Genomic DNA, 27,774 nt, shown 5'->3' with positions numbered 1-27,774 from the left:
TGCACCCATCAGCACCTAGCTAGCTCCTGCACCTGGCCGGGCGGCTCCTGCCAGTACTGTTGACAGCACCTGCCATGTGCAACCCCCAGAGTAGGACCGTGCAGAGTGATGCACGTGGTCTAAACGAGTCCCCTAGCGCCAGGAGCTCGCAGCCCATTGTGACGACAGGTTCTAGAAATGTCCAGCTCCTTAACGGTGACAGCACGGTTCCATCCCCGCGAGGAGGCCTTCCCCGTGAGCAGGAGTTCACAGGACCCTGAGACGTGGGACAGACCGTGCCAGGTCCAACTCAGAGGGAGGAACAGACTTGGAGAAGAAGAGCATGGCGGAGATGACCTTCTGAACTCCGCTGCCCCTGCATTTACCGCTGGCGTTCGAACGTGGCCCTCCTGCTGGGCATGTTGGGTGCTGCTTGCATCACCCAGAAAGGAGGAGGCGGAGAGGAAACGAGGAAACCAAGCCCTGTGTTACTTTCCTGGGTGATTCTTCCAAATTTCAAAAGATCTGAAAGCAAATTCGTTTGGATGCTCATCATGGATATAAAATTGTTCTCTGTGATTCCAATTACTTACAAAGTTCCAGGCTGCAATCATTCCACAATATTGACCATATGCCCAAACCACATGCTAAGTGAGCCCCATTCTCAAAACAAGTGACCCCAAGAAGAGGAAGATCCTGACGCCCAGGAGAATGTGACTGACCTCACAGAGACGAGGCCTTAAACAGTAAGTGTCTGGGGAGGAACCAAGACGGTGACGTAGGCAAGTGCATCTCCCACAACCACATCAAAATCACAACTAAAATACAGAGCTACCGTCATCCAGAACCCGCCTGGAAGCTGGCTGAATGGAAGTCCTCCTAGAGAAGTAAAGAAGAAAGTGCATCGAGACTGGTAGGAGGGGTGGAGAGAGGGAACAGGCTGGTCCAACACCCATGTGGGGTGTGTGTTTTTGTGCGTGGTGTGTTTTTAATCGAGAGGGATATTGTGGCTACAGAGGCTTCCTGTGGGGATCAAGGGGCCCCGGCCCCACACCAAACCCACAGCCCAGGGTTCCAGCGCTGGGAAGAGAAGTCCCTTTAACTTTGGGCTGTAAAAACTAGTGGGGATTGTGGCTGAGTGACACAGAGGCTGCTGGAGACCCAAGCAGTTCCTTTTAAAGGGCCAGTGCACAAACTTACATGGTCCCACTCCCTCTGAGCTCCAGTGCTGGGGCAATGGCTTGGAAAGAGCCAGGGACATATGGGGAGGAACTGGACTGTCTTGCATCGGGGCAGGAACTAGGGGCAGCTTTCTCCCAGACAAAAGTGCTGGTGCAGTCATTGTTCTTGTTCTGTGACCTCCCCCATCACAGAGCTGACTAGTAGCCATATCTGAGTCTCCATCAGCCTGGCTCAGCCCTGGTGATTCTTGAGACCCCGCCCCACCCAATTGCAGCTTCACCCAAACTGTTTGTAGCAGCTTTTCTATCTGAATGGCCTGTCCTGCCTCAGGCTTCAGACTTTCCTAAAATCTCCCAAACAAACAGCAGCTGAGCTCAGTGTGCTACATGCCTATCAATTAGAGGCCCAAGACCCCACACCAGCAGCAGCCTGCCTTGCTTCACACCTGGGCCTCACCTGGGCACTTCCAAACTCAACACAAGTAGCAGCCATCTGCAGATCGCTCTGTAGGTCCTGCTGGGTGGCCCCAGGCAGTGGCTGACTTTGCACCTCCCAGAGGCAGTGCACCCAGTGAACAGCTTTAGACCACACCAGATTACAACTTTACACGTCCACAAGCAACACACTCAAGGAACAGACTCAGTGAGCACCAAAGCCCCATAGAAGCAAGGCCTGTTCCATAAGGGTGTCTCCTGCACAGCAGCTCTTCCACTGTAGTCACAGCTGGACCTCACAGCCAATTGGTCTGGAGGTCAATTCCTCCCAGTGACACCAACAGCAATCAAGGCTCAACTACAACAAGACTGTGCACACATGCCGAAACCGGTTTGGCTCAGTGGATAGAGCGTCGGCCTGCGGACTCAAGGGTCCCAGGTTCGATTCCGGTCAAGGGCATGTACCTTGGTTGCGGGCACATCCCCAGTAGGGGGTGTGCAAGAGGCAGCTGATCAATGTTTCTCTCTCATCGATGTTTCTAACTCTCTCTTCCTCTCTCTTCCTCTCTGTAAAAAAACAATAAAATATATTTAAAAAAAAAAAAAGACTGTGCACACAGGGGTGCACCAAGAGTGTCCACCTCAGGTGACTGGGGAGGCTGAGCCACTGGGACCTACAGGACACCTACTACACAAGTCCACTCTACCAATTCCAGGAGACATAGCAACTCTACCTGATACATAGAAACAAACACAGGGAAGCAGCCAAAATGCGGAGACAAAGAAACATGTCACAAATGAAAGAAATGGAGGAATCTCCAGAAAAGAACTAAATGAAATGAAAGCAAGCAAACTACTAGATACAGAGTTCAAAGCAATGGTTATAAGGATGCTCAAGGAATTTAATGAGAGCTTCAGGGGACTTAGTGAGACTTTCAAGATCTTAGTGATAATTTTAAGGATCTTAGTGAGAACATCAAAGTCGTGAAAAAGGACCAGTCAAAAATGGAGGATACACTAACTGAAATGAAGAATAATTTACAGGGAACCAACAGTAGAATAGAGGATTCCAAGAATCAAATCAATGATTTGTAATATGAGGAAGCAAAAAACACCCAACCAGAAGATTAAAAAAAAAAAAAAGAATCCAAAAATATGAAGATAGAGTAAGGAGCCTCTGGGACAACTTCAAGCAACATTCACATTATGGGGGTGCCTGAAGGAGAAGAGAGAGAACAAGGTATTGAAAACCTATTTGAAAAAATAATGACAAAACTTCCCCTACCTGGTAAAAGAAATAGACTTCAAAGTCCAGGAAGCACAAAGAGTCCCAAACAAGAGGAACCCAAAGAGGCCCACACCAAGACACATCATAATTGAAATGCCAAGGGTTAAAGACAAAGAGAGAATCTTAAAAGCAGCAAAAGAAAAGCAGTTAATGACTTATAAGGAAGTACCCATATGATTGTCAGCTAATTTCTCAACAGAAATTTTGCAAGCCAGAGGGAGTGGCAAGAAATATTCAAAGCTATAAACAGCAAGGATCTACAACAAAGATTACTCTACCCAGCAAAGCTCTCACTTAGAATTGAAGATCAGAAATAGCTTCACAGACAAGAAAAAGCTAAAGGAGAGGGTAGGAGTGGCTGGGAGAGATCGATGGGGGGGGGGGGGGGGAAAGAGACATATTTAATACTTTAATCAATAAAGAATTTTTAAAAAAAGGAAAAGCTAAAAGAGTTCATCATCATCAAACCAGTATGATGTGAAATGTTGAAGGGTCTCTTTTAAGAAGAGAAAGAAGGAGAAGGAGAAGGAGAATGAGGAAGAGGTGAAGTGGAAGAAGGAGGAGGAGAAGGAAGAAAGATAAAAAATACGAACACACACAAAAAAAGAAAAAATATGAACAATATGGCAATAAATACATATCTATCAACAATTGAATCTAAAAATCAAAATAAAGGAACAAGAAATCTAATGAACAAAACAAGGACTCTATATATATAAAAGCCTAAGCGACCAGTCGACCGGTCGCTATGACGTGCGCTGACCAACTTAGACGAAAAGAGAAACAGGCGATTGAGTCAATGAAAGATCACAAGCAGGTGGCGCTGCGCTGCGTTCACATTGGGAGGCCGGGCCATCGGCCCAAATTCCGCCCCTCCCCAGGCCCTGCTCCAGAGGTGTGGCGCCCCAACCCCATCAACCCCTCCAGCCATGTCCTCCCAGGGCAGCCGGACCAAGGGACGGAGGGAGGGGAAAAAGAGACCACGGACTCCGTCCCTAGCGCCCGCCTCCTCCTATCAGACCGGAGCCACCCCAGACTTGCAGGAAGGGGCACAAAGTGGCGGCCTTGCCACACAGCTACCACGACTCCCTGGTCTGCCCCGGGTGCCCCTCAGGCACTCACCCCACTTCTCCAAGCCTCAATCTGCACCCCTAGCGAGGCCATGGGAGCTCTGCCCTGGGGACCCACTTCTCCATAGCTGGGTGCGGCAGACCAGGACATGCGAGGGGCGGCGGTGGAAGACAGGGGCAGACGCTCAGCTGACGGGAATGAGCGGGAGCGGCTCCTCCCCGACGGCCTGGCACTTCGTGCACTACTACTTGGGATGTGCATTCCGGTTTCAGCCTGATCCCCACAGGCAACACAGAGGGCCCCCACCGGTGCACGAATCCATGCACCAGGCCTGAGTCAGATGAATAAAACAGAACCAGAGTCATGGAACCATGGAACAGACCACTGATGAATCTCGGGGGCGGGGGGCGGCGGGAACAGGTTAACAAAGAACTTCTATGCATATATGCATTACCCATGGACACAGACAGTAGGGTGGTAAAGGCCTGGGGCAGGGTGGGAACTGGGTGGAGGGGGGTGATGGGGGGGAAAGAGGGACATCTGTAATAATCTCAATAATAAAGGTTTTAAAAGTCAATAAAACAGTAAGTGGCTAGTTGCTCAGTGGTTAGAGCAATGGCCTGCTCACCAAAGGACCAAGGGTTCGATTCCTGCTCAAGGGCACATACCTGGTTACAGGTCCAATCCCTGGCCCAGGTTGGGGCATTGCAAGAAGCAACCAAGCAATGTCTCTCTCATCAATGTTTCTCTCTCTCCCTCCCTCCCTCCCTCCCATCCACTCTCTCTAAAAAGAGTCAATAAAAAAAAATTTCCTCAGGTGAGGGTTAACAAAAATAATAATAGCCCTAACCGGTTTGGCTCAGTGGATGGAGCGTCGGCCTGCGGACTCCAAGGTCCCAGGCTCGATTCCGGTCAAGGGCATGTACCTTGGTTGTGGGCACAGCCCCAGTGGGGGGTGTGCAGGGGGCAGCTGATTGATGTTTCTCTCTCATCAATGTTTCTGGCTCTCTATCCCTCTCTCTTCCTCTCTGTGAAGAATCAATGAGATATATTTAAAATAATAATAATAATAATAATAATAATAAATGAATAAGATAACAGTAAGTGTCTGAGGTGGGGGTTGTCGGTAAGGCAGATCAGACGGGTGGCGACAGGCATGTCCCGGTTAGACCTGAGAGGAGGAGGCTCACTGGCACTGACCTTGACCTTTGGACAGATTCATTAAGGAGGATCAGCATGAAGAAGGTGCAGGGGGTGGGATGACTGAGGGAGGGGTCCAAATGGGGGAAGGTCTCATTGGGGTGGAGAGTCCAGGTCATTTGGACAAAGGCCAGGGCTCATCTAGGCACTGAGGGGCTCTCACTTGCCCACCAGCCACCGCTCACGCGCTGCCACGTTCCGGGGATCCCTGCCACCCCGCTCCTCCCTGAGGTGCTCTCTGAACGAACGGTCTCAGCATGACTTCGAGTGGACACATGAAATAGTTTCAAACAGTGCGTTGTCTACTTTCAGTGGAACAATCCTATATAATAAGAGCATAATATGCAAATTGTCCCCTCCACCAGGAGTTCATCAGGGAGTTCGACCAGGGGGCGGGGCCAGCCGGGGGGGGGGGGGGACAGGGGGGGAGGGAGGCCCCGGCCGGCAGCCGGCAGCAGCTAGGGGCCCTGCCCGTGCACACGTTTCGGCACTGGGCCTCGATCTCAGATAACACTGCAGCACCGTATCTGTTCACACTGGTGGTTCCTGACAAAAGGAAAGTGGCTTCGCTGCGAACATTCACCGAGGCGCCTTCCCGGCCGCAGCGTCGGCGGCTGGGTGAATCCTGGCTCTTTAGCCTTCCACGCGGTGCCCCGTGGACACGAGCTGTTTTGTGCAGCGGCATCCGTCCCTTCCCTGGCAGCGTCCTCCTGTTTCCAAGCCCAGACCCTGCTCCCAAACCTCCCGACACCCCGGCCAGACCTCCAGAGCCCGCCCTCTGCACTGCGTTCCCCTGGCCCACACCTGCTCCCAGCCTGCCCCTCCTGGCCTCCTGAGCCTGTGCCCTTCAGGTGGCACGGGAGCCGCCCTGAGGCGTGAGCCCCGCTCGCTGCCTCCCGGCGGGACACAGTTTCCGTCCAGCACCTGGTGGCTGATCAGACCTGTCTGCCCTGGCCTGGCTCCCAGTCCTGTCCTGGCAGCGAGGGGGCGGCGTCATGGGCTGAGTCTGCATGCCCGGCTCCGCGTGTCCACACCGACAGACCCCTCTGACCCAGCCAGGAGTGCGAGCTCCATGTCTGCGCGTGACTGTCCTCCTGTCCTTCCGAAGGCCTGGGGGGAGGGGCGCCCTGATTGTGCACACAGGGGATGTGGGCCCCGGCGCCCCGGGTCCGCGCCCTGACGCTGGTTCCCGTTGCAGGCCTACATGGAGGACCACCTGAGGAACAAGAACCGGCTGGAGAAGGAGTGGGAGGCGCTGTGCGCGTACCAGGCGGAGCCCAACAGCTCGCTCGTGGCCCAGAGGGAGGAGAACGTGCCAAAGAACCGCTGCCCAGCGGTGCTGGCCTGTACGTACCGCGGGGGCGCCACCGGGAAGGGCGGGACAGGCTGGACCTCTGTCTTCATGGTCCCCCGTGTCATTCTCATGGCTGGGAAGCCCCCCTTCCCCACCCCACCATGCACCCTCTCTGCGGCAGCCCGTCCCCCACTGTGAACAGCAGTGTGGACGCCCCATGAGGCTGTCCCAGCCTAAAATCACAGAATCCGTGTCTGTCTTGGGGTCGGGCACAGTCCTAAAACCCCAGTGGGGACAGAGGTGCCGGCTGCCTGCGCTGTCGGGCGGCTGTCATGGTGCGTGGGAAACTTGCTGCTACACCCCTCAGAGCCTCATCCTCTGCAGCTGGGAGCATGCGGTCGCCCTGGCAACGCTGCGCTGTGAGGGTTGGAGGGGATGAGCGTGGTGCCAGCTGTGGGCGGGGTGAGCAGCCGTCGCCGAGGCACCCACTGTGGGCCGCGCCCTGGCCAGGAGCCCCTGACAGAGGAAAAGCAGGAAGAAAAGTCCAGCCGACAGCTGCTTATCAAGCACCTGCCGTGTGCCAGGGACTCGCCACAGACACCGGTGAGCCACGCGTGGCCTCTGTCCTCGAGACCTGGATGGAAAGAGTTGGGAAGAAGCAGATCTCAGGGCCGCTCGCCTCAAGTCCCCGAGGTCAGGTGCAGGCTGGGCTGGCAGGTCTCGTGGGTGGGCGTTAGCCCAGAGCCTTTCCCGGGCACCCTCCCCCGTGGAAGCCAGACACAGCGGCCGAGGGCGGTACCATCCCTTCCAGGCGTTGCGCAGCCCTGATGGGCAGGCTCAGGGCCAGCCGCAGTCCGGTCCTCGGCCACACAGGGACCAGGCCCGGCTGCGGCGACGCCCCTTCTGACCAGAGCCGGAGCCACGAACAGGAGCCACCTTCTTCCTGGGACTGGGGGACTGGGAGTTGGAAAGGCCGTCCGCAGTCCGGGCGGCCCGCCGTGGGGCGTGAGGCGCAGCCCTGCTGGTGGGTGGGAAGGGCGGGGGGGGGGGCAGCGAGCCCACAAGGCTGGGTCGAGGGGATAAAGGGTCCCGAGCAAAGGCGCATGCCTCCTCCGCTCACACAGCCACCTCCTCTGGCCTGGAGGGAAACCATCAGGAGGGACCTGCACCCTTCGGAGTGGGGACCTGGGGCCTCTCACACGCTGGCTGGTCTTGCCACGTCCACGCGGAGAGCCTCGGAGTGAGTGGGTGGGACCAGCCTCGGGAACACACCCGCCACGCCGTGGCCTCAGAGGCAGTGCCTCCCTCGCGGGGTCTTCTCGCCCGGCGGTGGGAGTTTTCGTTGGGCAGTGGGCGTGCCACTGTTGGCTTGCAGAACTCGGGGTCTTCCTGCCGTGAGCCCGACGTGGGCCCAGACCCCTCCCCCGGCTGCGCCAGAGCTCAGCTGCGCCGTCCTGCCGTGCGCTCTCTGGGAGGCTTTTTGTTCGCGGTTCCTCCCCCTCCGTGGTCTCCATCACACATTTATAAGCACAGTTACACCTTCAAGTCATTGATAAAACCCTCGACAGTAACCTCGGGCGGGGCGGGGCGGGGAGGAACGTCTGGTGGCCGTCCCGGCAGCCGGGCTCTGCGTCCTCGAGGCCCTGGTGACCTGCGGGTGCTCGCCAGGTGCCGCCACCAGGCGCAAAGAGCAGTGCCACCCGGCAGCGTCCCTTCCCCCAACCCGGGGCGGCGTGGGCCGTCTCCCATCAGTGCAGGTCCCCTCCTGACCCAGAGGACCTGACGCCGGACCCGTGAGGGCCCCTCCCGGAGCCCTTTGCAGAGGAGAAACGCCGCTGCTCGGCACAGCCCCGCACTCTCCCTGCTGACATCACACACACTCGGCTGGATCACAACCCATGGTCAACTACACACCGCGACCTGACTCCACAACGGCTCCTCGACGGTGGGACATTTTTGCTGGTGTGTGTGTGTGTGTGTGTGAGTGTGAGTGTGTGTGTGTGTGTTTGGGTGTTTATGTGAGTGTGGGAGTGTGGTGTGTGTGGGGGTGTGAGTGTGTGTGAGTGTGTGTGCATGTGTGAGTGTGCGTGTGTTTGGGTGTTTATGTGAGTGTGGAAGTGCGTATGTGTGTGAGTGTGGGAGTGAGTGTGTGTGTGATAGTGTGTGTGGGGGTGTGTGTATGTGTGGGTGTGAATGGATGTTTATATGAGTGTGAGTTAGTGTGTGAGTGTAAGTGAGTGTGTTTGGGTGTGTGTGAGGGAGTGTGTGCATGTGAGAGTGTGTGAGTATGTTTGTGAGAGTGTGCATGCATGTGGAAGGTGTGAGTGTGTGTGACAGTGAGTGTGTATATGTGTAAGTGTGTATGTGTGTGTGACAGTTGAGTGTGTATATGTGAGAGTGTGCATGTGTGTGTGAGGGAGTATGTGCATGTGTGTGTGAGAGTGTATGTGAGAGTGTGTGCATATGTGTGTGAGTGTGGAGGGTGTGACAATGAGTGCATGTGAGACAGTGTTGTGTGACAGTGTGTGTGTGTGTGAGAGTGTGCATGTGTTTGGGTGAGTGTGTGAGGGAGTGTGGGTGTGGGTGACTGTGTAAGTGTGCATGTGTGTGTGGGTGTGTGAGTGTGTGCATGTGTTAGTATGTGGGTATGGGTGTGAGAGTGTGAGTGTGAGCATGTGTATATGACAGTGAGGCTGTGTGAGTGTGTGCATGTGTTAGTGTGTGGGTGTGGGTGTGAGTGTGAGCATGTGTGTATATGACAGTGAGGCTGTGTGAGTGTGTGCATGTGTTAGTGTGTGGGTGTGGGTGTCGGTGTGAGTGTGTGTATGTGACAGTGAGGGTGTGTGAGTGTGTGTGTGAGTGTGTGGGTGTGGGTGTGAGAGTGTGGTGTGTGTGAGTGTGTGTATGTGACAGTGAGGGTGTGTGCGTGTGTGAGTGTGTGAGTGTGTGGGTGTGGGTGTGAGAGTGTGAGTGTGTGTGAGTGTGTGTGTATGTGACAGTGAGGGTATGTGTGTGCATGTGTTAGTGTGTGGATGTGGGTGTGAGTGTGTGTATGTGACAGTGAGGGTGTGTTAGTGTGTGTGTGTGAGTGTGTGGGTGTGGGTGTGGGTGTGAGAGTGTGAGTATGTGTGAGTGTGTGTATGTGACAGTGAGGGTGTGTGAGTGTGTGCATGTGTTAGTGTGTGGTTGTGGGTGTGTGAGTGTGTGTATGTGACAGTGAGGGTGTGTGCGTGTGTGAGTGTGTGGGTGTGAGAATGTGAGTGTGAGCATGTGTATGTGACAGTGAGGGTGAGTGTGTGCATGTGTTAGTGTGTGGGTGTGGGTGTGAGTGTGTGTATGTGACAGTGAGGGTGTGTGAGTGTGTGCATGTGTTAGTGTGTGGGTGTGGGTGTGAGTGTGTGTATGTGACAGTGAGGGTGTGTGAGTGTGTGTGTGTGTGAGTGTGTGTGTGTGTGGGTGTGAGAGTGTGGTGTGTGAGTGTGTGTATGTGACAGTGAGGGGGGGGTGTGTGCATGTGTTAGTGTGTGGCTGTGGTTGTGTGAGTGTGTGTATGTGACAGTGAGGGTGTGTGCGTGTGTGAGTGTGTGAGTGTGTGGGTGTGGGTGTGAGAGTGTGAGTGTGTGTGAGTGTGTGTATGTGACAGTGAGGGTATGTGTGTGCATGTGTTAGTGGATGGGTGTGCGAGTGTGTGTGAGTGTGAGTGTGTGTATGTGACAGTGAGGGTATGAGAGTGTGTAGGTGTGGGTGAGGGTGTGTGTGTGTGCATGTGTTAGTATGTGGGTGTGGGTGTGGGTGTGGGTGTGAGTGTGTGTATGTGACAGTGAGGGTGTGTGAGTGTGTGCATGTGTTAGTGTGTGGGCGTGGGTGTGAGTGTGTGTATGTGACAGTGAGGGTGTGTGAGTGTGTAGGTGTGGGTGAAGGTGTGTGAGTGTGTGTGTGTGTGTGTGAGAGTGTATGTGACAGTGAGGGTGTGTGTGTAGGTGAGAATGTGTGAGTGTGTAGGTGTGGGTGAGGGTGTGTGAGTGTGTGTGTGAGAGAGAGTGTGTGTATGTGACAGTGAGGGTGTGTGAGTGTGTAGGTGTGGGTGAGGGTGTGTGAGTGTGTGTGTGAGAGTGTGTATGTGACAGTGAGGGTGTGTGTGTAGGTGTGGGTGAGAATGTGTGAGTGTGTAGGTGTGGGTGAGGGTGTGTGAGTGTGTGTGTGTGTGTGAGTGTGTATGTGACAGTGAGGGTGTGTGAGTGTGTAGGTGTGGGTGAGGGTGTGTGAGTGTGTGTTTGAATGTGTGTATGTGACTGTGAGGGTGTGAGTGTGTGTGCATGTGACAGTGAGGGTGTGTGAGTGTGTAGGTGTGGGTGAGGGTGTGTGAGTGTGTGTGTGTGACAGTGAGGGTGTGTGTATGTGACAGTGAGTGTGTGTCAGTGTGTGTGTGTGAGTGTGTGTATGTGACAGTGAGGGTGTGTGAGTGTGTTTATGTGACAGTGAGGGTGTGAGAGTGTGTAGGTGCGGGTGAGAATGTGTGAGTGTGTAGGTGTGGGTGAGGGTGTGTGAGTGTGTGTGTGAGTGTGTATGTGACAGTGAGGGTGTGTGAGTGTGTAGGTGTGGGTGAGGGTGTGTGAGTGTGTGTGTGAGTGTGTGTATGTGACAGTGAGGGTGTGAGAGTGTGTAGGTGCGGGTGAGGGTGTGTGAGTGTGTGTGTGTGTGTGTGTGTGTGAGTGTGAGTGTGAGTGTGTGTGTGAGTGTGTGTATGTGACAGTGAGGGTGTGAGATTGTGTAGGTGCGGGTGAGGGTGTGTGTGTGTGTGAGAGAGAGTGTGTGTATGTGACAGTGATGGTGTGAGACTGTGTAGGTGCGGGTGAGGGTGTGTGAGTGTGTGTGTGTGTGAGAGAGTGTGTGTATGTGACAGTGAGGGTGTGTGAGTGTGTGTATGTGACAGTGAGGGTGTGAGATTGTGTAGGTGCGGGTGAGGGTGTGTGTGTGTGTGTGTGAGAGAGTGTGTGTATGTGACAGTGATGGTGTGAGACTGTGTAGGTGCGGGTGAGGGTGTGTGAGTGTGTGTGTGTGTGAGAGAGTGTGTGTATGTGACAGTGAGGGTGTGTGAGTGTGTGTATGTGACAGTGAGGGTGTGAGAGTGTGTAGGTGCGGGTGAGGGTGTGTGAGTGTGTGTGTGTGTGTGTGTGTGTGTGTGCACGCTTTATTTGTTTGCTGATGGAACTGTGTCACAGTGAGTTCCAGGCGTCATGCCATCTCACCACTGTAGCCCGCGTCTCCTAAAAACAAGGACGGTGCCTGCACCCTCACAGCCCTGTTAGGACTAATAAAATCAGAATGGTCTCTAATACCCTCTTTCAATCCCCCAACGCTCCCTAATTCCAGCGACGTCCCTGGCCACAGCTTTGGGTGTGCTTCTTTAACCAGACGCAGGCAGGCGCCGCTGTGTTTCGGATGCTCCGCTTTGTAACGTCCTTGGTTTTACACTCGCTTTGCTTTCTGAGGTGCCTCCCAGGGGCCGTCTCACCGGCCCAGTCCCAGACCTACACCCACCGTGCTCGGCCGCACCCCGCCACAGAGGCCTCCCGTCCGCACCCGCCTCGGCCAGCGTGACCAGCGTCTCTGGCCTCAGCTGGAAGACGGTGGCCGCCCGTTCCCACGCACCTGCCCAGCCACCAGAACCTCGACAGCAATCGCTGCCCTCCCGTCTACCATCTCCACCTCCTCGCCGTCCTCGGAGGCGCAGGCGCCGGGAGGCTTCCCGTTGGAGTGCTTCCGTCTGCAGGACGAGAGGTGTGCACCTGCGAAGCTTTTGGTTGAAACAGACACAGGACGGACGCTCCCGTGGCCCCACCGTCTGCACCAGCAGCCAGCACCGCGGCGCTTGCTAACCGGCTGAGGGGGTGTCAGCGGGCACCCACTCTGCCTTGGGCTGCTCCTGGGGGCCTCTCGGTCTCTGCCGGGCGGTGCTTTGTCACGTTGCTGGGTGTGGCAGCAAAACAATGGCCTTCGAGGTGCCCTCGTCCCAACCCTCAGGATCGTGACTACGTTACCTGATGTGGCGAAGGCTCGCATTCCACGTGCCCTCACAGGAGTTATCCTGGATCGCCCGGGGACCATGCCCGAGGGAGGCAGACGTGATGTGAGGAGAGGCCACGGGGCCGGAAGGCTGGGCAGCACCTGGAAGCCAGGGCCCGCACTAAAGCGGTGGTGTCTGTGCGCTGGGTGTGTGAGCGCTCCCTGCAGCAGCCACAGGACCCACACTCCCTGAGGCCAAGGACGCACTGGTGGGTGTGAGCTGGCCAGTCACGCGTGCCCCCGGGACCCGTCACACACCTTCGTCTCTGCCACAGTGATCGGAAACCGTCTGCAAAGAAAACATCTCTTCAGCTTCTCAGAATCCAGGAACAAACAGGAAATAAAAATGTGTCGCTTCGCCCTGGCTGGGCGGCTCGGCAGGCCGCGTGTTGGCCCGTGCACTCAGCGGTCACTGGCTGGGCTGCCTGCCGGGCACATGCCCAGCTTCCGGGTTGGGGCCCCAGCCGGAGTGTCTGCGGGAGGCAACCGATGTTTCTCTCTCCCTCTCCCTTCCTCTCTCTCTAAAATCAATTAAAAAACACATTTTTAAATGTATTGCTTTGCATCAACTACAAGCCCAGTCAGTAAAGGCATTTCTGTGCGTGTTGGCGGAACCATCAGGCCGGCCGTCGGGCCTCACCGCAGAGCTGATGGTGCGGGAGAGCCTCGGCTGTGGGTTTACAGAGCAGAAGCCGCCCTGGGCCTGCGACGCCCACGCAGGAATGGTGGCCCGACGCCGTGGGCTTATCCCAGGGCACGGTCTACATGAGCGACTCGGAGCTGACCCCCCAGACACGCGCTGGCCCGTCCCCCGACACACACACACCTCCACGGCCAAAGCTACAAAGCACGGACGGTGGCGTCCGCCCAGCGTGATGGTTTCATCCAAATCACAAAGGGGAATGGCAGCGGTGCCAGTCCAGGCTGACCACCTGGACGGCCATGAGCCCGCGGACTCCGCCTCCGCACACCCAGGCCTCCCCTGCTCGTGCAGGGCCCACATCGCCATGCCCTGGTCGGTGAGTCACTCCCCAGCTGTGGGAACCGTCCGTAGAGATCCTTGGTATCGGCGGCCACGGAGGCCTGGCGCCCTCTCGGGTGGGCTCCGGCGGCTCGTGTGGCACGTGGGACAGGCCTGGACAGGCCATGCCGGCGCGGATCCGCGGGCCGAGCTGCAGCGACCCCCACAGGACCCTCGCTTGTCTACCTGCAGGGCTCGGTGGCCTCTCGCAGCACGCAGTGTCTCCTGTTGGCATTTATGAAAACCATCTACTTCGTGGCAACGTCATGTGTCCACCGTCCTAAACGCGTCCGTCCGTTCTACGGGCTTTTCACCATCAGGCGTGTGCACCTGCGATCCTGACTTTGTCCGTGAGCCCCTTGCTACATGACAGCAATGCCTGCTTACACACACCTCGTGCCACGACACGCCTGTGAGTTCGACATCAGTATCCCGCACTTTGGATGACAGTCCGACGCTTTCCAATAGTGACCAGCTGGCCCAGCGCCCCTCGCTGCAGGTGCGGAGTGGACCTCACGCCTGGGCTCCTGGCCGTTGGCCATGTGGCCTCTGCCCAGTCACTCACTGGGTGCTTCCGGGCCTCAGTGTTTCAGCCCAGAATGGGAGAGCAGCCCCCATTCTGTCTGTGGCCCGGTGCGGTGGGGAGCGACAGGTGACATGTGTGAGTTCTGTTTAGAACAGACCGAACGCAGGAGAAATTAGAAACACTGTCCTTGCAGCAGGCGTTGGCGCACGGTGAGTGCTCAGGAGCTCATTCAAGCTTCTTCTTTTGTAAAGAATATGTTTTTATTGAGATATTAGAGAGCGGGGAAGGGAGAGAGAGAAACGTCAATGAGAGAAAAACATGGATTGGTTGCCTCCGCACACCCCCTATGAGGGATCGAGCCTACAACCCAGGTCCACGCCCTTGGCCAGGAACTGAACCGTCGACTCTGTGGTACACAAGACGACACCCAACCACCTGAGCCACACCCGCCAGGGCTCAAGTCCGTTCTTGGTAGGCGTCTTCCCCTTCCCGCTTGGCAAAGCTGACGCCTGCGGCCTCATAAAGCTCCTGGGTGGCGTTGGCTAATAGCACTGTGTCTCACAGAAGCCGGGGTCCCCCCAGGCCTGCCTCACACAGATGCTGAAAGGAGCTCACCCCGAAACCCAGGCGCAGGGCACACTCTGTGAGGTGACCTGTGCCCGGCGGAAGCAGGGAGCGGGCCTCGCCCTGAAGTGGGACGGAATGGCCACGGGAGGTAAACGCATTTCTAAAACGACAGTCGTACTGTGGCTCTTGTTGGGGGAAAGGCCTTGGTCACGGCCGGGAAGACAGCCTGAATCCGTGTCTCCTGGCTCTGCGGGCGGTCGGAGGGAGTCCAGAACACGCCCAGCGGCCGAGCGCCCCGGGCCACACCTTCCTGCTGCGGGGGTTGGCCCGGGGCTGTATTTGCTGCCGGCGCAGGTGTGAGAACAGGAAGGGACAGGATCCAGTCCGTGGAGCCCAGGCCAGAGAGAGGATGAGCCGCTTCCCCTCAGCTCACAGCCCCGCCAGGCCGCCCTCCGCCCCATCACGGAGGACAAGGGTGCCGCGGTCAGAGCCCGCTGTCATCACGCTGACTCCAGGGACATCGCCTCAAAAACGATGGCTGGTGCTGCTCAGTGGTTACCCCCTCCCAACCCCCGCACCGAAGGGTCTCAGGTTCCATTCCGGTCAAGGGCACATACCAGGGTTTCAGGTTCACTCCCGCCCCTCTTCAGGGCACAAGCAGGAGACAACCAGTCAATGTCTCTCACATCGATGTTTCTCTCTCTCTCACATCAATGTTGCTCTCTCCCCCTCCCTTCCTGAAAAGCAATGAAGAAAAGTACCCTCACATGAAGATAAAAACCAACAACAATACAGTGAGCAGGAAGAGTGAGCCACAGAGTAACTCAGACTCGCCCAGCTGAGCCGAAAACCCTCGCCCGCCGTGGGGCCGCCACTCTGTGCCCTGGCCTCGCCACTCTGCAGGCACCAGGCGTTTCAAAAGCAGGTTCAAGGGGCCTAATGCCAGAAACTGAACAAGCTCCCTGCTACCTCACAGAGCCCCGGCTGTGACAGGCAGGCATGGAGCTCGGACGTTTTGAAGCCCCCGGGGGGCTCCCAGGAGGCCCCTGAGCCCCCGAAGCAGCTGGCACTCTGCGCAGGTTGGGACGGCAGGCCGGGACCGCAGGCCCTGCTGCCAAGGGTGCCTGCTTCTGAGCCGCCCCATCTCAGGCCGGTGTGTCCACTTGACCTTAACTTTGGAGGTCGTGTTTATAACACAGTAGGGTGTCAGAGTTGCCCAATTTTTCTGGTAAATTTATTTCCATTTCCTGCCCGTTTTCATTCTCTCAAGAATAAATGTGTGCGGGAGCCCAAAGCCACTGCACCGTGGGGGTTGCATCATTACCCGTATGTTAGCGGGTGCTTTGGCAGCCGCCACTGTACATTCCGCAAAGCACGTGTACAACATCTGGGTACATGCACAGGACACCTCTGTACGCGCCACGCCTGCGTGGGCTGTCCCCAGCTCTAGATGGTTCTGATCCGCCTTGTCTCTGCTGGGAAGAGCTGACGTGAATATCCCAATGAGAGCAGGAGGGCGGCCTCCAGGCCAACAGACATCCTCCCCGAGTTGGAGCAGGTCCAGGACTCCCAGCGCCTCCGGCTCCAGAGCTGTGATTTAGAAACTAGGTGACAGCCCAGGGGTGGGAAGCACAGACCACAGCCCGAGACCCGGGAGCAGGGCCGCGGAGCACCGCTCGCATTCACCAAAACCGCTTCCTGCGCCAGCCGGCCACCGTCAGAGGAGGCGCAGGTGTGCATGGCGCCAACAGGCAGCCCGGGCAGAAGTGACTGCGCTCCAGTGCACCTGCGGGGAGGGACAGACTGGTGGCTGCGGAGCCAGGGGCGCTGGAAGGAGAGGGCGGGACCCGGTGACCCACCTGCTCCCAGCAGGCCCTGCTCCGTTCCCCACAAGGTCTCCTTTTGAAAGTTCCTGCAAAAGGGCAAAGAGGGCCCTCACTGTGCGCAGCAGGGGGACGCACTGGAGAGGTCACAGGCCTGCACCCCCCGGCTCCTGGGCTCGGCGTGAATGGCAGTGCTCTGCCTGTTTATGGTGTTTGTGCCAGGGAGGCCCCCTGCACACCTCGGCCCTGTTCCCGCTGGATCCGCATTTTCCTTTCCTCTTAGTCCCTTTTAAAACGAAATTCCTGTCACCTCGAGGATTCGGCTGCTTGTCGAGGACAAAGCTTGAGGTATTGAGTGATGGCCTAATAGCTTCCTCTGAAGGTCGATATTTATTTACTATGTTGCCAAACATGTTTAAAGGTAAACTCTATGTAAATGTCGCAAATAACGGTGGTGTTTGAACTTTACATATAAAAACAAGAGTCTCTCCGGTTGTACCAAGTGGGACATAATGTCAGGTCCTCGCACAGCCCGATTCTCCTCCACGGACGGTGACGGGAGTAAGTGGGGAGCAGGGGCGGATCCCCCTGAGCTCCGTGGGAAGGGCTGAGCACTCGGAGGGACGCCGCCTGCAGGGCAGCCACGGGGCACTCGGGCACCGCTGCGCGCTCCTGGGCGGTGCGGGCTGGCACAGACCTGACTCTGCTCTGGGCCTTTGCAGACGACCACTCCAGGATCCTGCTGAAGCCGGAAAACAGCCACAGCCACTCGGACTACATCAACGCCAGCCCCATTGTAAGTACGGTCCCCACGGAGGCCACAGCCTTTCCCAGGGCACCCTGTGGGCAAACCACGTGAGGCCGGCAGGGAAAACATGCCCTGCCCTGCTCCCAGGAGAGCTGGCAATTAGCCTCAGCTGGGTAACTAGCCTCAACCAGTAACCAGCCTTAACCAGGTAACTGGTCTCTACCAGACAACCAGTCTTAGCCACGTAACTAGTTTCAACCAGGAACCAGCTTTAACCAGATAACTAGTCTCTACTAGGTTACTAGCCTCAACTAGGTAACTAGCCTCAAACAGGAACCAGCCTTAACCAGTTAACTAGTCTCAACTGGGTTCTTAGTCCCAACCAGCAACCAGCCCTAACCAGGTAACTAGTCTCAGCCAGGTTATTAGTCTCAACGAAGTAACAGGTGTCATTCAGCAGCCAGCTTACCGTGATCCAGGTGCTGAGTCCTGGCAGGGAGCAGTGACCGGGAGGGGCCCTGCCCCCGGCCTGAGGTTTGCCCTTTCCTAGGCCGCTGGTGCCCGATGCACTCAGGGGAAGTAGAGCCACGCCTGGCACCGGGGTCTGGAGGGTGCAGGTGCTGTGCCCTCTGGGAGCTGGAGCTGCAGACCAGACAAGGGACAGGGGTCTCTGTCACCCCGTGACCCCGCACTGTCAGGTCCCCGTCCCAGCTTCTGGGGAGGTGCCCCTGCCCTGGGCAGGGAGGGCAGGGCTGGGGGTCTGCAGCCGCGGGGAGAGGGCTGTGTGCCTGAAGGCAGAGGCCACAGGAGTGTGGTGCATGGCATTTAAACCGGCAGCAGAGAAGGGCTTGGTGTGGGTTTATGAGGGCGAGAGGCTGAGGTCGCCTCAATTTAGACGTGTTTCTCCACGTTGGTCTTAAGGGGGGTGTAGCGACGTCTCCCCGAAATCTTGATTCGCATCCAGTCAAGGGCTGTGTGGGGCGCTGCCCTGGCTGTTTTCCGAGGCAATGACTTTACCAGTGACGAGGTTTGGGGGGGACAGGGTCTTGGACTCGCGAAAGGCACCCCGTGAGCTGTCCGTGAGAGCATCGCCACGTGACTTCAAGCGGCAGCTGCTGACGGGCCACGTGGCCACACTAGCTGGCCCCTTCATCCCAAAGGGCCTGTTGTCTAAATGCCTCTTGTTGAGACCCCGCGGGCCTGAGCCACATGGCGCTTCCCGGCACTTCTCACCGCCCGTCCAGGCAGCGCAGGAGACGGCGGCGCGCCCGCCTGCCCAGCCGAGCCGCCCTGGCCTGTGGCCGCATGGGAGAAGGCTGTCCGTGCTGGGTCCTCCTGCAGGTGCCTCCGGACCTCGAACCCTGGTTCCCAGGTTCTCCTGCGGCCGCAGTCTTCTCGAGCACGTTGCCATGTGCTTGGACTTTCTTGTTGGTTCTGATTCAAACCATCAAGGCGAAGCCGCGCTGGTGGCCGCCGCCCGCTGTGAGAGGCGCTGTGTCCGGGGAGGCGGGTCCGTAGCTGCCTGGCCCCGGCCCGCGACGGACCGTGGCACTGACCCCTGACCCCTGGGACCAGGAGAGTCACGTCCTTCCGTGGCTCCTGGTCCCTGGGAGGACCCAGGGGAGAACTGAAGGAGTCGTCCCAGGCCCAAGCCCCCGCCCTTGTGGGTTCGAGGCCCGCGCCGCTGAAGCCCAGCGTGGGGCGGGCCGGATGCTGGTGCAGAGCCAGCGCCTGCGGGGACGGGTCAGAAGGCGGCCCGAGAGAGAAGTGACCTTGTGCTCCCTCCTCTGTCCGATGCCACAGCCTTCCTTACGCCGCGAGGTGTGAGGGCGGACGGGAAGCCATGGAGCGTCCTCCTCTGAATGGCGGCGGCCGTGGCAGCTGCGCCCGCGGCTGGCTGAGAGCGCCGTTAGGGCTGGAGCCGGGCTGCGCAGAGAGACTGGCATGGTCACCGCGGTTGTGCTCAGCCGCATTAAACTCCGCCACCGCCCGGTCAATAGCAGGCGGTCTCTGCGTTTAAATCGGAGGCCGGGAAAGGGAACCAGGCCCTGCTCTCCCGCACGCACGGTGTCCGGGAGGCCCCCTCGGCGGGGCGCTGGGCGGAGGCTGAGCCCCGGCAGCCACATGGCAGCTCTGTCAAACTGCACGTTTCACAGCAGGGACAGGCTGAAGTCTCCATCAGCAGGTGAGGACCGCCTCCTCTTCATTCTGCAGTTTCTTAAGGGAGGAAATGTTTAAGGTTTTAATCCAGTGTCCCTGGATTGGTAGGATCAACATCATTACAATGTCCATACCCAAGGCACTCTACAGATTCAATGCCATCCCTATTAAAATACCAATGGCACATTTCACAGATCTGGAACAAATACTCTAAAAATTTATATAGAACCAAAAAAGACCCTGAATCGCTGCAGCAATCTTGAGAAAGAAGAACAAAGATGGAGGAATCACAATACCAGATTTCAAGTTAAACTACAAAGCCACTGTAATCAAACAGCCTGGTACCGGCACAAGAACAGCATATAGACCAATGGAACAGAACAGAGACCCCAGAAATCAACCCAAGCCATCATTCTCAATTAATATTTGACAAAGGAGGCAAAAGCATACAATGGAGTAAAGACAGTCTTTTCAATAAATGGTGTTGGGAAAATTGGACAGATACATGCAAAAAATGAAACTAGTCCACCAACTTACACCATACAGAAGAATAAACTCAAAATGGATAAAAGACTTAAATGTAAATGAAACCATGAAAGTCCTAGGAGAAACCATAGGCAGCAAAATCTCAGACATCTCTCCTAGCAATATGTTTACGGTACAGCTCCTGGGGCAAAGGAAACTAAGGAGAAAATAAACAAATGGGACCACATCAAAGTAAAAAGCTTCTGCACAGCAAAAGAAACCGTCAACAAAATGAAAAGGGAGCCCACTGTATGGGAGAACATGTTTGGCGATGATACATCTGATAAAGGGTTAATATCAAAAATATATAAGAAAGTCATACAACTTAACAGAAGGAAGACAAACAATCCAATTTGCCCTAACCGGTTTGGCTCAGTGGATGGAGCTTTGGCCTGCGGACTGAAGGGTCCCAGGTTCGATTCCGGTCAAGGGCATGTACCTTGGTTGCGGGCACATCCCCGGTAGGGGGTGTGCATGAGGCGGCTGATCGATGTTTCTCTCTCATCGATGTTTCTAGCTCTCTATCCCTCTCCCTCTCTGTAAAAAATTAATAAAATATTTTTTTTAAATGGGCAGAGGACCTAAATAGACACTTCTCCAAAGAGGGCATACAGATGGCCAAGAGACATGAAAAAAATGCTCAAAGTCACTAATCATCAGAGAGATGCAAATTAAAATGACAATGAGGTGTCACCTCACACCTGTCAGAATGGCTACCATCAACAATCAACAAACGACAAGTGCTGGCGAGGATGTGGAGAAAAGAGAACCTCGTGCACTGCTGGTGGGAATGTGGACTGGTGCAACCATTATGGAAAAAAGTATGGAGATTCCTAAAAAATTAAATATGGAACTGCCATTGACCCAGTGATCCTACTACTAGGAATATATCCTAAGAAACCCGAAACACCGATCAGAAAGAATGTATGCACCCCTATGTTCACAGCAGCACAATTTACAATAGCTAAGATCTGGAAACAGCCCCAGTGCCCATCAGTAGATAAGCAGATAAAAAAGCTGTGGTACATTTACACCAGGGAACACTATGCAGCAGTAAAAAAGAAGAATCTCTTTGAGACAGCATGGAGGGACCTGGAGAGTATCATGCTAAGTGAAATAAGTCAGTCATAGAAAGACAAGTATCACATGATCTCACTCATATGTGGAATCTAAGTGACAAAATAAACTGATGAACAAAATAGATGCAGTGACAAGGAAGCATGGAACAGAGTGTGGAATCCCAGAGGGAAGGCGGGGGAGGGTGCGTGGGTGAGAGGTTATCAACCAAGGACCTTTATGCACATATGCATGGCTCTTGGACACAGACAGTGGGGTTGGGAGGACTTGGGGGGGAGGGAAGGGCTGGAGGAGTTCAATGGGGGAAAAGGGGACATATGTAATACTTTCAACAATAAAGAATTATTAAAATAAAGTTTTAATTCAGTGTTTAACTGATTTAACTGGTATTCGAATGCATTTGTCTAATTAACTAGTACAAATTGATTCCTCAGAGGATGATGCCCTGAATAGCATAAGCAACTGGCCAAATAAGAGAGCCAAGTCTTTGGTTCTCAGAAAATGTTTACAAGCAAACATTTTGTGCAATAATTATGGTTCACAGTCAGCATTTTCTGAAGTAAATCTCCACTCATAAGAATAAACTGCGAAACTAATGTCAGCTCCTAAGCCAGAGCTCCCCTGCTCCCCATACACCCCCAGACTGAGGCTGGTGTCCAGAGGGCCCTGACAACTCTGGCTTCATGGCCACTTGTTCTTAAGAGAGCGTCTGTGGAGGCTGCTTCCGGCACCAGGAAAACAGGTGTGAGGCCAGAGCACAGAAGGAGGACGTCATGTCCACTCTCATGTCAGTTTCCGAGGGCGGCCCAGCTGTCCCCAAGGCGGCCCCACCGACACCCGCCCATGGCCCCCTCCAGCCTCCTCTTTAAGATCACTTCTGAGGGGACACTGGGGAAATTATTGCAAAGTTTTTTATTTTTTTTTTAAAGCAGGTTTGACTGTTCATTTCTTTCTCTCTTTTTTTTTTTTCAAATATATTTTATTGAATTTTTACAGAGAGGAAGAGAGAGGGATAGAGAGTTAGAAACATCGATCAGCTGCCTCTTGCACACCCCCTACTGGGGATGTGCCCGCAACCAAGGTACATGCCCTTGACCGGAATCGAACCTGGGACCCTTGAGTCCGCAGACCGACGCTCTATCCACTGAGCCAAACCGGTTTCGGCTATTGCAAAGTTTTTAATGCACATTAGCGTTCTAGAGAGAAAACCAGGCAGTCATGCCTATTACATAACTAGAGGCCCCGTGCACAGATTCATGCACCAGTGGGTCCCTCAGCCTGGCCTGTGCCTCTCGCACTCTGGGACCCTCAGGGGATGTCGGAGGCCTGGTGCACGAATTCAGCCCAATCCCCACAGGCCAGGCTGAGGGACCCACTGGTGCATGAATCTGTGCACCAGGCCTCTAGTCTATGCTAATTAGACCGGGTAGACTGGATGTTTTCCGGATGTCATTTCGGACATCCTTCCTGATAAAGCCAGAGGAGTAGGTGGCCAGCAAACCGCCTGCGGCCCCTCGCCCAGGCCAGCCTCACCCCCCAGAGGGGACCCCCACCCCAATGGGGGCGTGGCTGGCCTGCAAACCACCCACAGCCCCTTGCCCAGGCTGGCCCCGCCCCCAGCGGGAACCCTCCACCCCAACCCAGGGCCCCCTTCAGGGCAGGCCAGCCAGCCCCCACCCATGCACCAGGCCTCTATCCTATATAATAAAAGGGTAATATGCAAATTGACCCTAATGGCAGAAAGACTAGAACAACCACTGGACCAGTCACTATGAGGTGCACTGACCACCTCTTGGTCCCTTTCCCTGGCTGACAGGCTCCGATCGCCCTATGGCGAATGGGAAACTGGGGGTGGGTGGCGGCAGGGGCAGGGCCGGCTGTGGGCAGCTGGAGAAGATGGCCCTGATTGCAGGCCAGGCCTAGGGACTGTACCCACGCATGAATTTTGTGCACCGGGCCTCTAGTATGCATATAAGATCTTTGGTTAATCTCTTCCCGCCCTCCCCCCTCCCCCCTTTCCTCTGATTCATCAGTCTGTTCCATGCCTGGGTGTTGAGCATCTGCCCCCTGGTGGTCAGTGCCCATCATAGCTTCCAGTTGAAAGGTCCATAGGTCCAAAGGCCCAAACAGTCACTTAGGCTTTTATATCTAGACTAGAGTCCCGGTGCACAAAATTTGTGCACAGCGGTGGGGGGTGTCCCTCAGCCCAGCCTGCACCCTCTCCAATCTGGGACCCCTCGAGGGATGTCCGACTGCCTGTTTAGGCTCGATCCCAGTGGGCTAAATGGGCAGTCGGACATCCCTCTCACAATCCAAGACTGCTGGCTCCCACCCACTCGCCTGCCTGATTGTCCCTAACTGCTTCTGCCTGCCAGCCTGATCACCCCCTAACCACTACCCTGCCAACCTGATCGACGCCTAACTGCTCCCCTGCCAGCCTGATTGCCCCTAACTGCCCTCCCCTGCAGGCCTGGTCACCCCTAACTGCCCTCCCCTGAAGGCCTGGTCACCCCTAACTGCCCTCCCCTGCAGGCCTGGGGCCCCCCCAACTGTCCTCCCCTGTAGGCCTGGTCACCCCCAACTGCCCTCCTCTGCCAGCCCATTCACCCCTAACTGCCCTCCCCTGCAGGCCTGATCGCCCCCAACTGCCCTCCCTTGCAGGTCTGGTCCCTCCCAACTGCCCTCCCCTGCTGGCCTGATCGCCCACAACTGCTCTACCCTGTTGGCCATCTTGTGGCAGCCATCTTATGTCCACATGGGGCGGCCATCTTTGACCACATGGGGGTGGCCATCTTGTGTGTTGGAGTGACGGCCAATTTGCATATTACCTCTTTATTATATAGGACTAGAGGCCCAGTGCACGAAATTCGTGCACTGGTGGGGAGGGGGGGTCCTTCAGCCAAGCCTGCCCCCTCTGACAGACTGGGAGCCCTCAGGAGATGTCCTACTGATGGGGAGCAGGCCTAAGCCGCAGTCTGGCCTTCCCCTGCGGGAGGTGACTGGGCTGATCAGGGGAAGGCACCAGCCCCATCACCCCGCTGCTGCTGCCACTGTCACAGCCGCCAAGGTGTTTTCACCAACACGGACTCCAGTCCCTACACCATGAAAAAATGACAGCTTTCTTTAGGCACTTTCAAGATGTGTCTTTCATAGGATATGACATTTCTTTTCTTTCTTTCTTTTTAATCCTCACCTGAGGATATGTTTCCATTGATTTTTACAGAGCTTGGAAGAGAGAGGGAAAGACAGAGAGAAACATCAATGTGAGAGGGACACTTCGATTGGTTGCCTCCTGCATGAGCCCTGACCTGGGCCCTGGCTAGGGAGGAGCCTGCAACCTAGGTACATGCCCTTGATCAGAATCGAACCTGGACCCTGCGGTCGGCAGGCCGAGGCTCTATCCACTGAGCCAAACTGGCTAGGGCAGGATATGACATTTCTTAGCCCTCCAGCAGCGGACCTTCGTTTTTCCTCCAGGAGTGAGGTGGAAAAACCTTAGAACACCTTCTTAGGTTCTTATTACTCAAGTTACCAAGAACACTGTGAGAGGCAGCTTACAGGGAGCTTAGCCAATGAGCCTTCAGAAAAGGTGTTTCTTCTGCAGTTCATGCACAGAGGACCCCCTTCTTTGTGTCTGCAGGGCTTCCGTCCACTGGGCTGGGGGCATGCCCCAAGCCAAACTGCGGGGGGCTGCCAGGGGCATGCCCCCAGCCCAGCGGCCCTGCTTTCTGTCAGCTGCACTTCTGTCTGCTGGGCCAGAGGCGTGTCCCAAGCTGCGCAGCATCGCTCCCCGGCCCAGTGTCTGTCCGCTTGGCGTGTCCCAAGTTGCGCTGCGGCGGCTCAGAGCTCACCCCCGGCCCACCGCCCGCTTACTGTCAGCTGGGCTTCTGTCTGCTGGGCCAGGGGCGTGTCCCAAGCTGCGGGGGTGGCGGCTCTGAGCATGCCCCCAGCCCAGCAGCCCAGCGTTCTGTCTGCAGCTCTTCCTCACTCTGCGGCCTGTGAGTGGGACGTTAGCATTCCACCCTGGTGCTATGTGGGCCGCCAAGCAGCCCTGGCTCTGAGCAGCCCCCAGCCCAGTGGCCCGGTTCTGTAGCTGGACTTCTGTCTACTGGGCCAGGGGTGTGTCCCAAGCCACGCAGCGCCGGCTCTGAGCAGCCCCCGGCCCAGCGTCTGTCCGTTTGGCGTGTCCCAAGTCACACTGCGGCGGCTCAGAGCTCACCTCCGGCCCACCGCCCGCTTTCTGTCAGCTGGGCTTCTGTCTGCTGGGCTGGGGGTGTGTCCCAAGCTGCGCAGCGCCGGCTCTGAGCAGCCCCCCAGCGTCTGTCTGTTTGGCATGTCCCAAGTCGTGTGGCGGCGGCTCAGAGCTCACCCCCAGCCCACTGCCTGCTTTCTGTCTGCTGGGCCGGGGGCGTGTTCCAAGCTGCGCGGGCGGCAGCTCTGAGCATGCCCCCGGCCCAGCAGCCCAGCGTTCTGTCTGCAGCTCTTCCTCCCTCTGCGGCCTGTGAGTGGGACGCTATGTGGGCCGCCATCTTTGTAGCGGAGGTACGGTCAATTTGCATATTACTCCTTTATTAGATAGAATTAGAGGCCCAGTGCACGAAATTCATGCACTCAGGGGGGGTGGTTTCCTTCAGCCCGGCCTGCACCCTCTCGCAGTCCAGGAGCCCTCGGGGGATGTCCAGCAGTCGGACATCCTTAGCGCTGCCGTGGAGGTGGGAGAGGCTCCTGCCACCGCCCCTGCATTTGCCAGCCATGAACCCAGCTTCTGGCTAAGCAGTGCTCCCCCTGTGGGAGTGTACTGACCACCAGGGGACAGCTCCTACGTTGAGCATCTGCCCCCTGGTGGTCAGTGCGCATCATAGTGACCGGTCATTCCACTGTTGGGATGACACTGGCTCTCCGACATCCCCCGAGGGGTCCCAGGTTGCGAGAGCACACAGGCCAGGCCAAAGGACCCCACAAGTGCACAATTGGGGCCAGGGAGAGATGTGGGAGGTTGGCCAGCTGGGGAGAAACCACAGGAGGGCTCCAGGGCGTGTCCAGCCTGTCTCACTCAGTCCTGTTCGGCTGGACTCCAGCAGCAAGCTAACCTACCAGTCAGAGCGTCTGCCCCCTGGTGGTCAGTGCACATCATAGCGAGCAGTTGAGTGGCCTTAGCATATCCTATCTAATAAAGAGGGAATATGCTAATTGACCCTCATGCCATCGCAAAGGTGGCAGTGCCCACAGCCAATAAGGAGGGAATATGCTAATTGACTTCCCCACCCTCAAAGATGGCAGCGCCCACAGCCAATAAAGAGGGAATATGATAATTGACTGCCCCACCCACCCTCAAAGATGGGGCACCCACAGCCAATAAGGAGGGAATATGCTAATTGACTGTCACGCCCTCAAAGATGGCAGCACCCACAGCCACAAGATGGCGGCACCCAGTCCCCACAGCCCCATGGCAGCAGCAGAGGTGTGATGGGGCATCGCTTTCCCCTGATCGCGGTGTCGCCTCCCGCCCCTGAGGGCTCCCGGACTGTGAGAGGAGGCAGGCCGGGCTGAGGGACGCCCCCTCCAGTGCATGAATTTTCATGCACCAGGCCTCTAGTCATTAGCATATTATGCTTTGATTGGTTGAAGGGCCAACTGGGAGACCGGACGCTTAGCATATTAGGCTTTTATTATATAGATTGCCCTTCTTCAGCTTAAGGCAGATCGCAGGGCTGTTCCACCTGCGCACCGAGGGTCATAGGAACGCTCCGTGCTGGTGCCCAGGTTCACCGGCGTCTTCACAGACTCGTCACCCTGTGGACAGTGGGTTCTGCACAAATGGCTTCACCGTTTCTGAAAACGCCCGGGGATCCCAGGATTGAAGGGCATCAGACCTTGTGCTGCCCACATCCCTCCCCTCTCATGTCTCAGTCACAGGCCGGGGCCAAGCAGACTCTCCCTTCTTCCACGGTCACCGAGCTTCTGGTTGTGAACTTGGCATTTGTACAGATAAAAAGTATCCCACAAGACATGGGAAAGTGAGACACTCTTCTCCCACCAGCACTCCAGGTGGCCGATGAGCTCAGCGTGGCGGACATGTGTCCTGTGTGCGTAACTGTGACCTTTAAATCAGAGCATCCTGAATCCTGGGTGACACCGGAGTCCCTCGCGGGCAGAGCCGAGCACCAGGCGTGTGGTCTGGCCGAGCAGCTGTCCATAGGCTGAGCCCCACGGTTCTGGGGGCGTCCTGCGACCCCATGGGCTGGGGGGACGGCGATGGGACGGGTTGCGGACACCGGCGGGCGTGGCCCTGTCCTCGGGGTGGCCAGGGCGTGGCGTTGAGGGACAGCCTGTCCCTTCGCCAACCTCAGAATGTGTTCAATCCCCTCGCCCTCCAGCCTGTTCCTCCTGCTGCTTTCTTTCCTGCTCAGTCGTCTTTCAATCAGGTGTTCTAATGAAGACCTATGGCGCACAGCCTCCCCGTTGAGGCTGGCAGGCGGCCTCGGACAGACCACCCGGCCTCTCTGTCCCCCCTCTGGTGGGGGTCAGCTGCTGCGGCCGGCCCCCTTCCCAGGACGCCGACCGTGCGTGGCTCAGCCGTGCCGAGCCTTCATGGTAACAAAACAAGTGCCCCGGGGGCGGTAACGCTTTCCGAAGGCAGATGCACTGCCGTTCCTGAAGGCTTCCCGGGCAGAGGCGCTTCGCCATGAGCGGTGCCCTCACTCCGCGGAGCAGGGCTCACCTCTGCGCCCACAGGGCTCACACCCGGCTCCTGGCCTGGGCCCTGACTCTGCACACGCCTGTGGGGCGTGCAGGCCGCTCGCCCTGCTCATG

General features: G+C 56.5%; 1 protein-coding gene across 1 annotated transcript in view; it reads left to right on the top strand.

Annotated features, from left to right (window-relative positions):
- Positions 1-27,774, top strand: part of PTPRN2 (protein tyrosine phosphatase receptor type N2) — a gene marked incomplete at both ends in the record, with an annotated part of 459,743 nt that overhangs the window by 407,129 nt on the left and 24,840 nt on the right. Inside the window, 2 exons of the mRNA XM_079785821.1 lie at positions 6,353-6,500; positions 17,174-17,247. Coding sequence (XP_079641947.1) covers positions 6,353-6,500; positions 17,174-17,247 — 222 coding nt within the window. The remainder of the gene's footprint in view (positions 1-6,352; positions 6,501-17,173; positions 17,248-27,774) is intronic.

Source organism: Cnephaeus nilssonii, assembly GCF_951640355.1.
Source record: "Cnephaeus nilssonii genome assembly, chromosome: 12".
Lineage (NCBI taxonomy): Eukaryota > Metazoa > Chordata > Mammalia > Chiroptera > Vespertilionidae > Cnephaeus > Cnephaeus nilssonii.
This window is presented reverse-complemented; position numbering and strand designations above follow the sequence as displayed.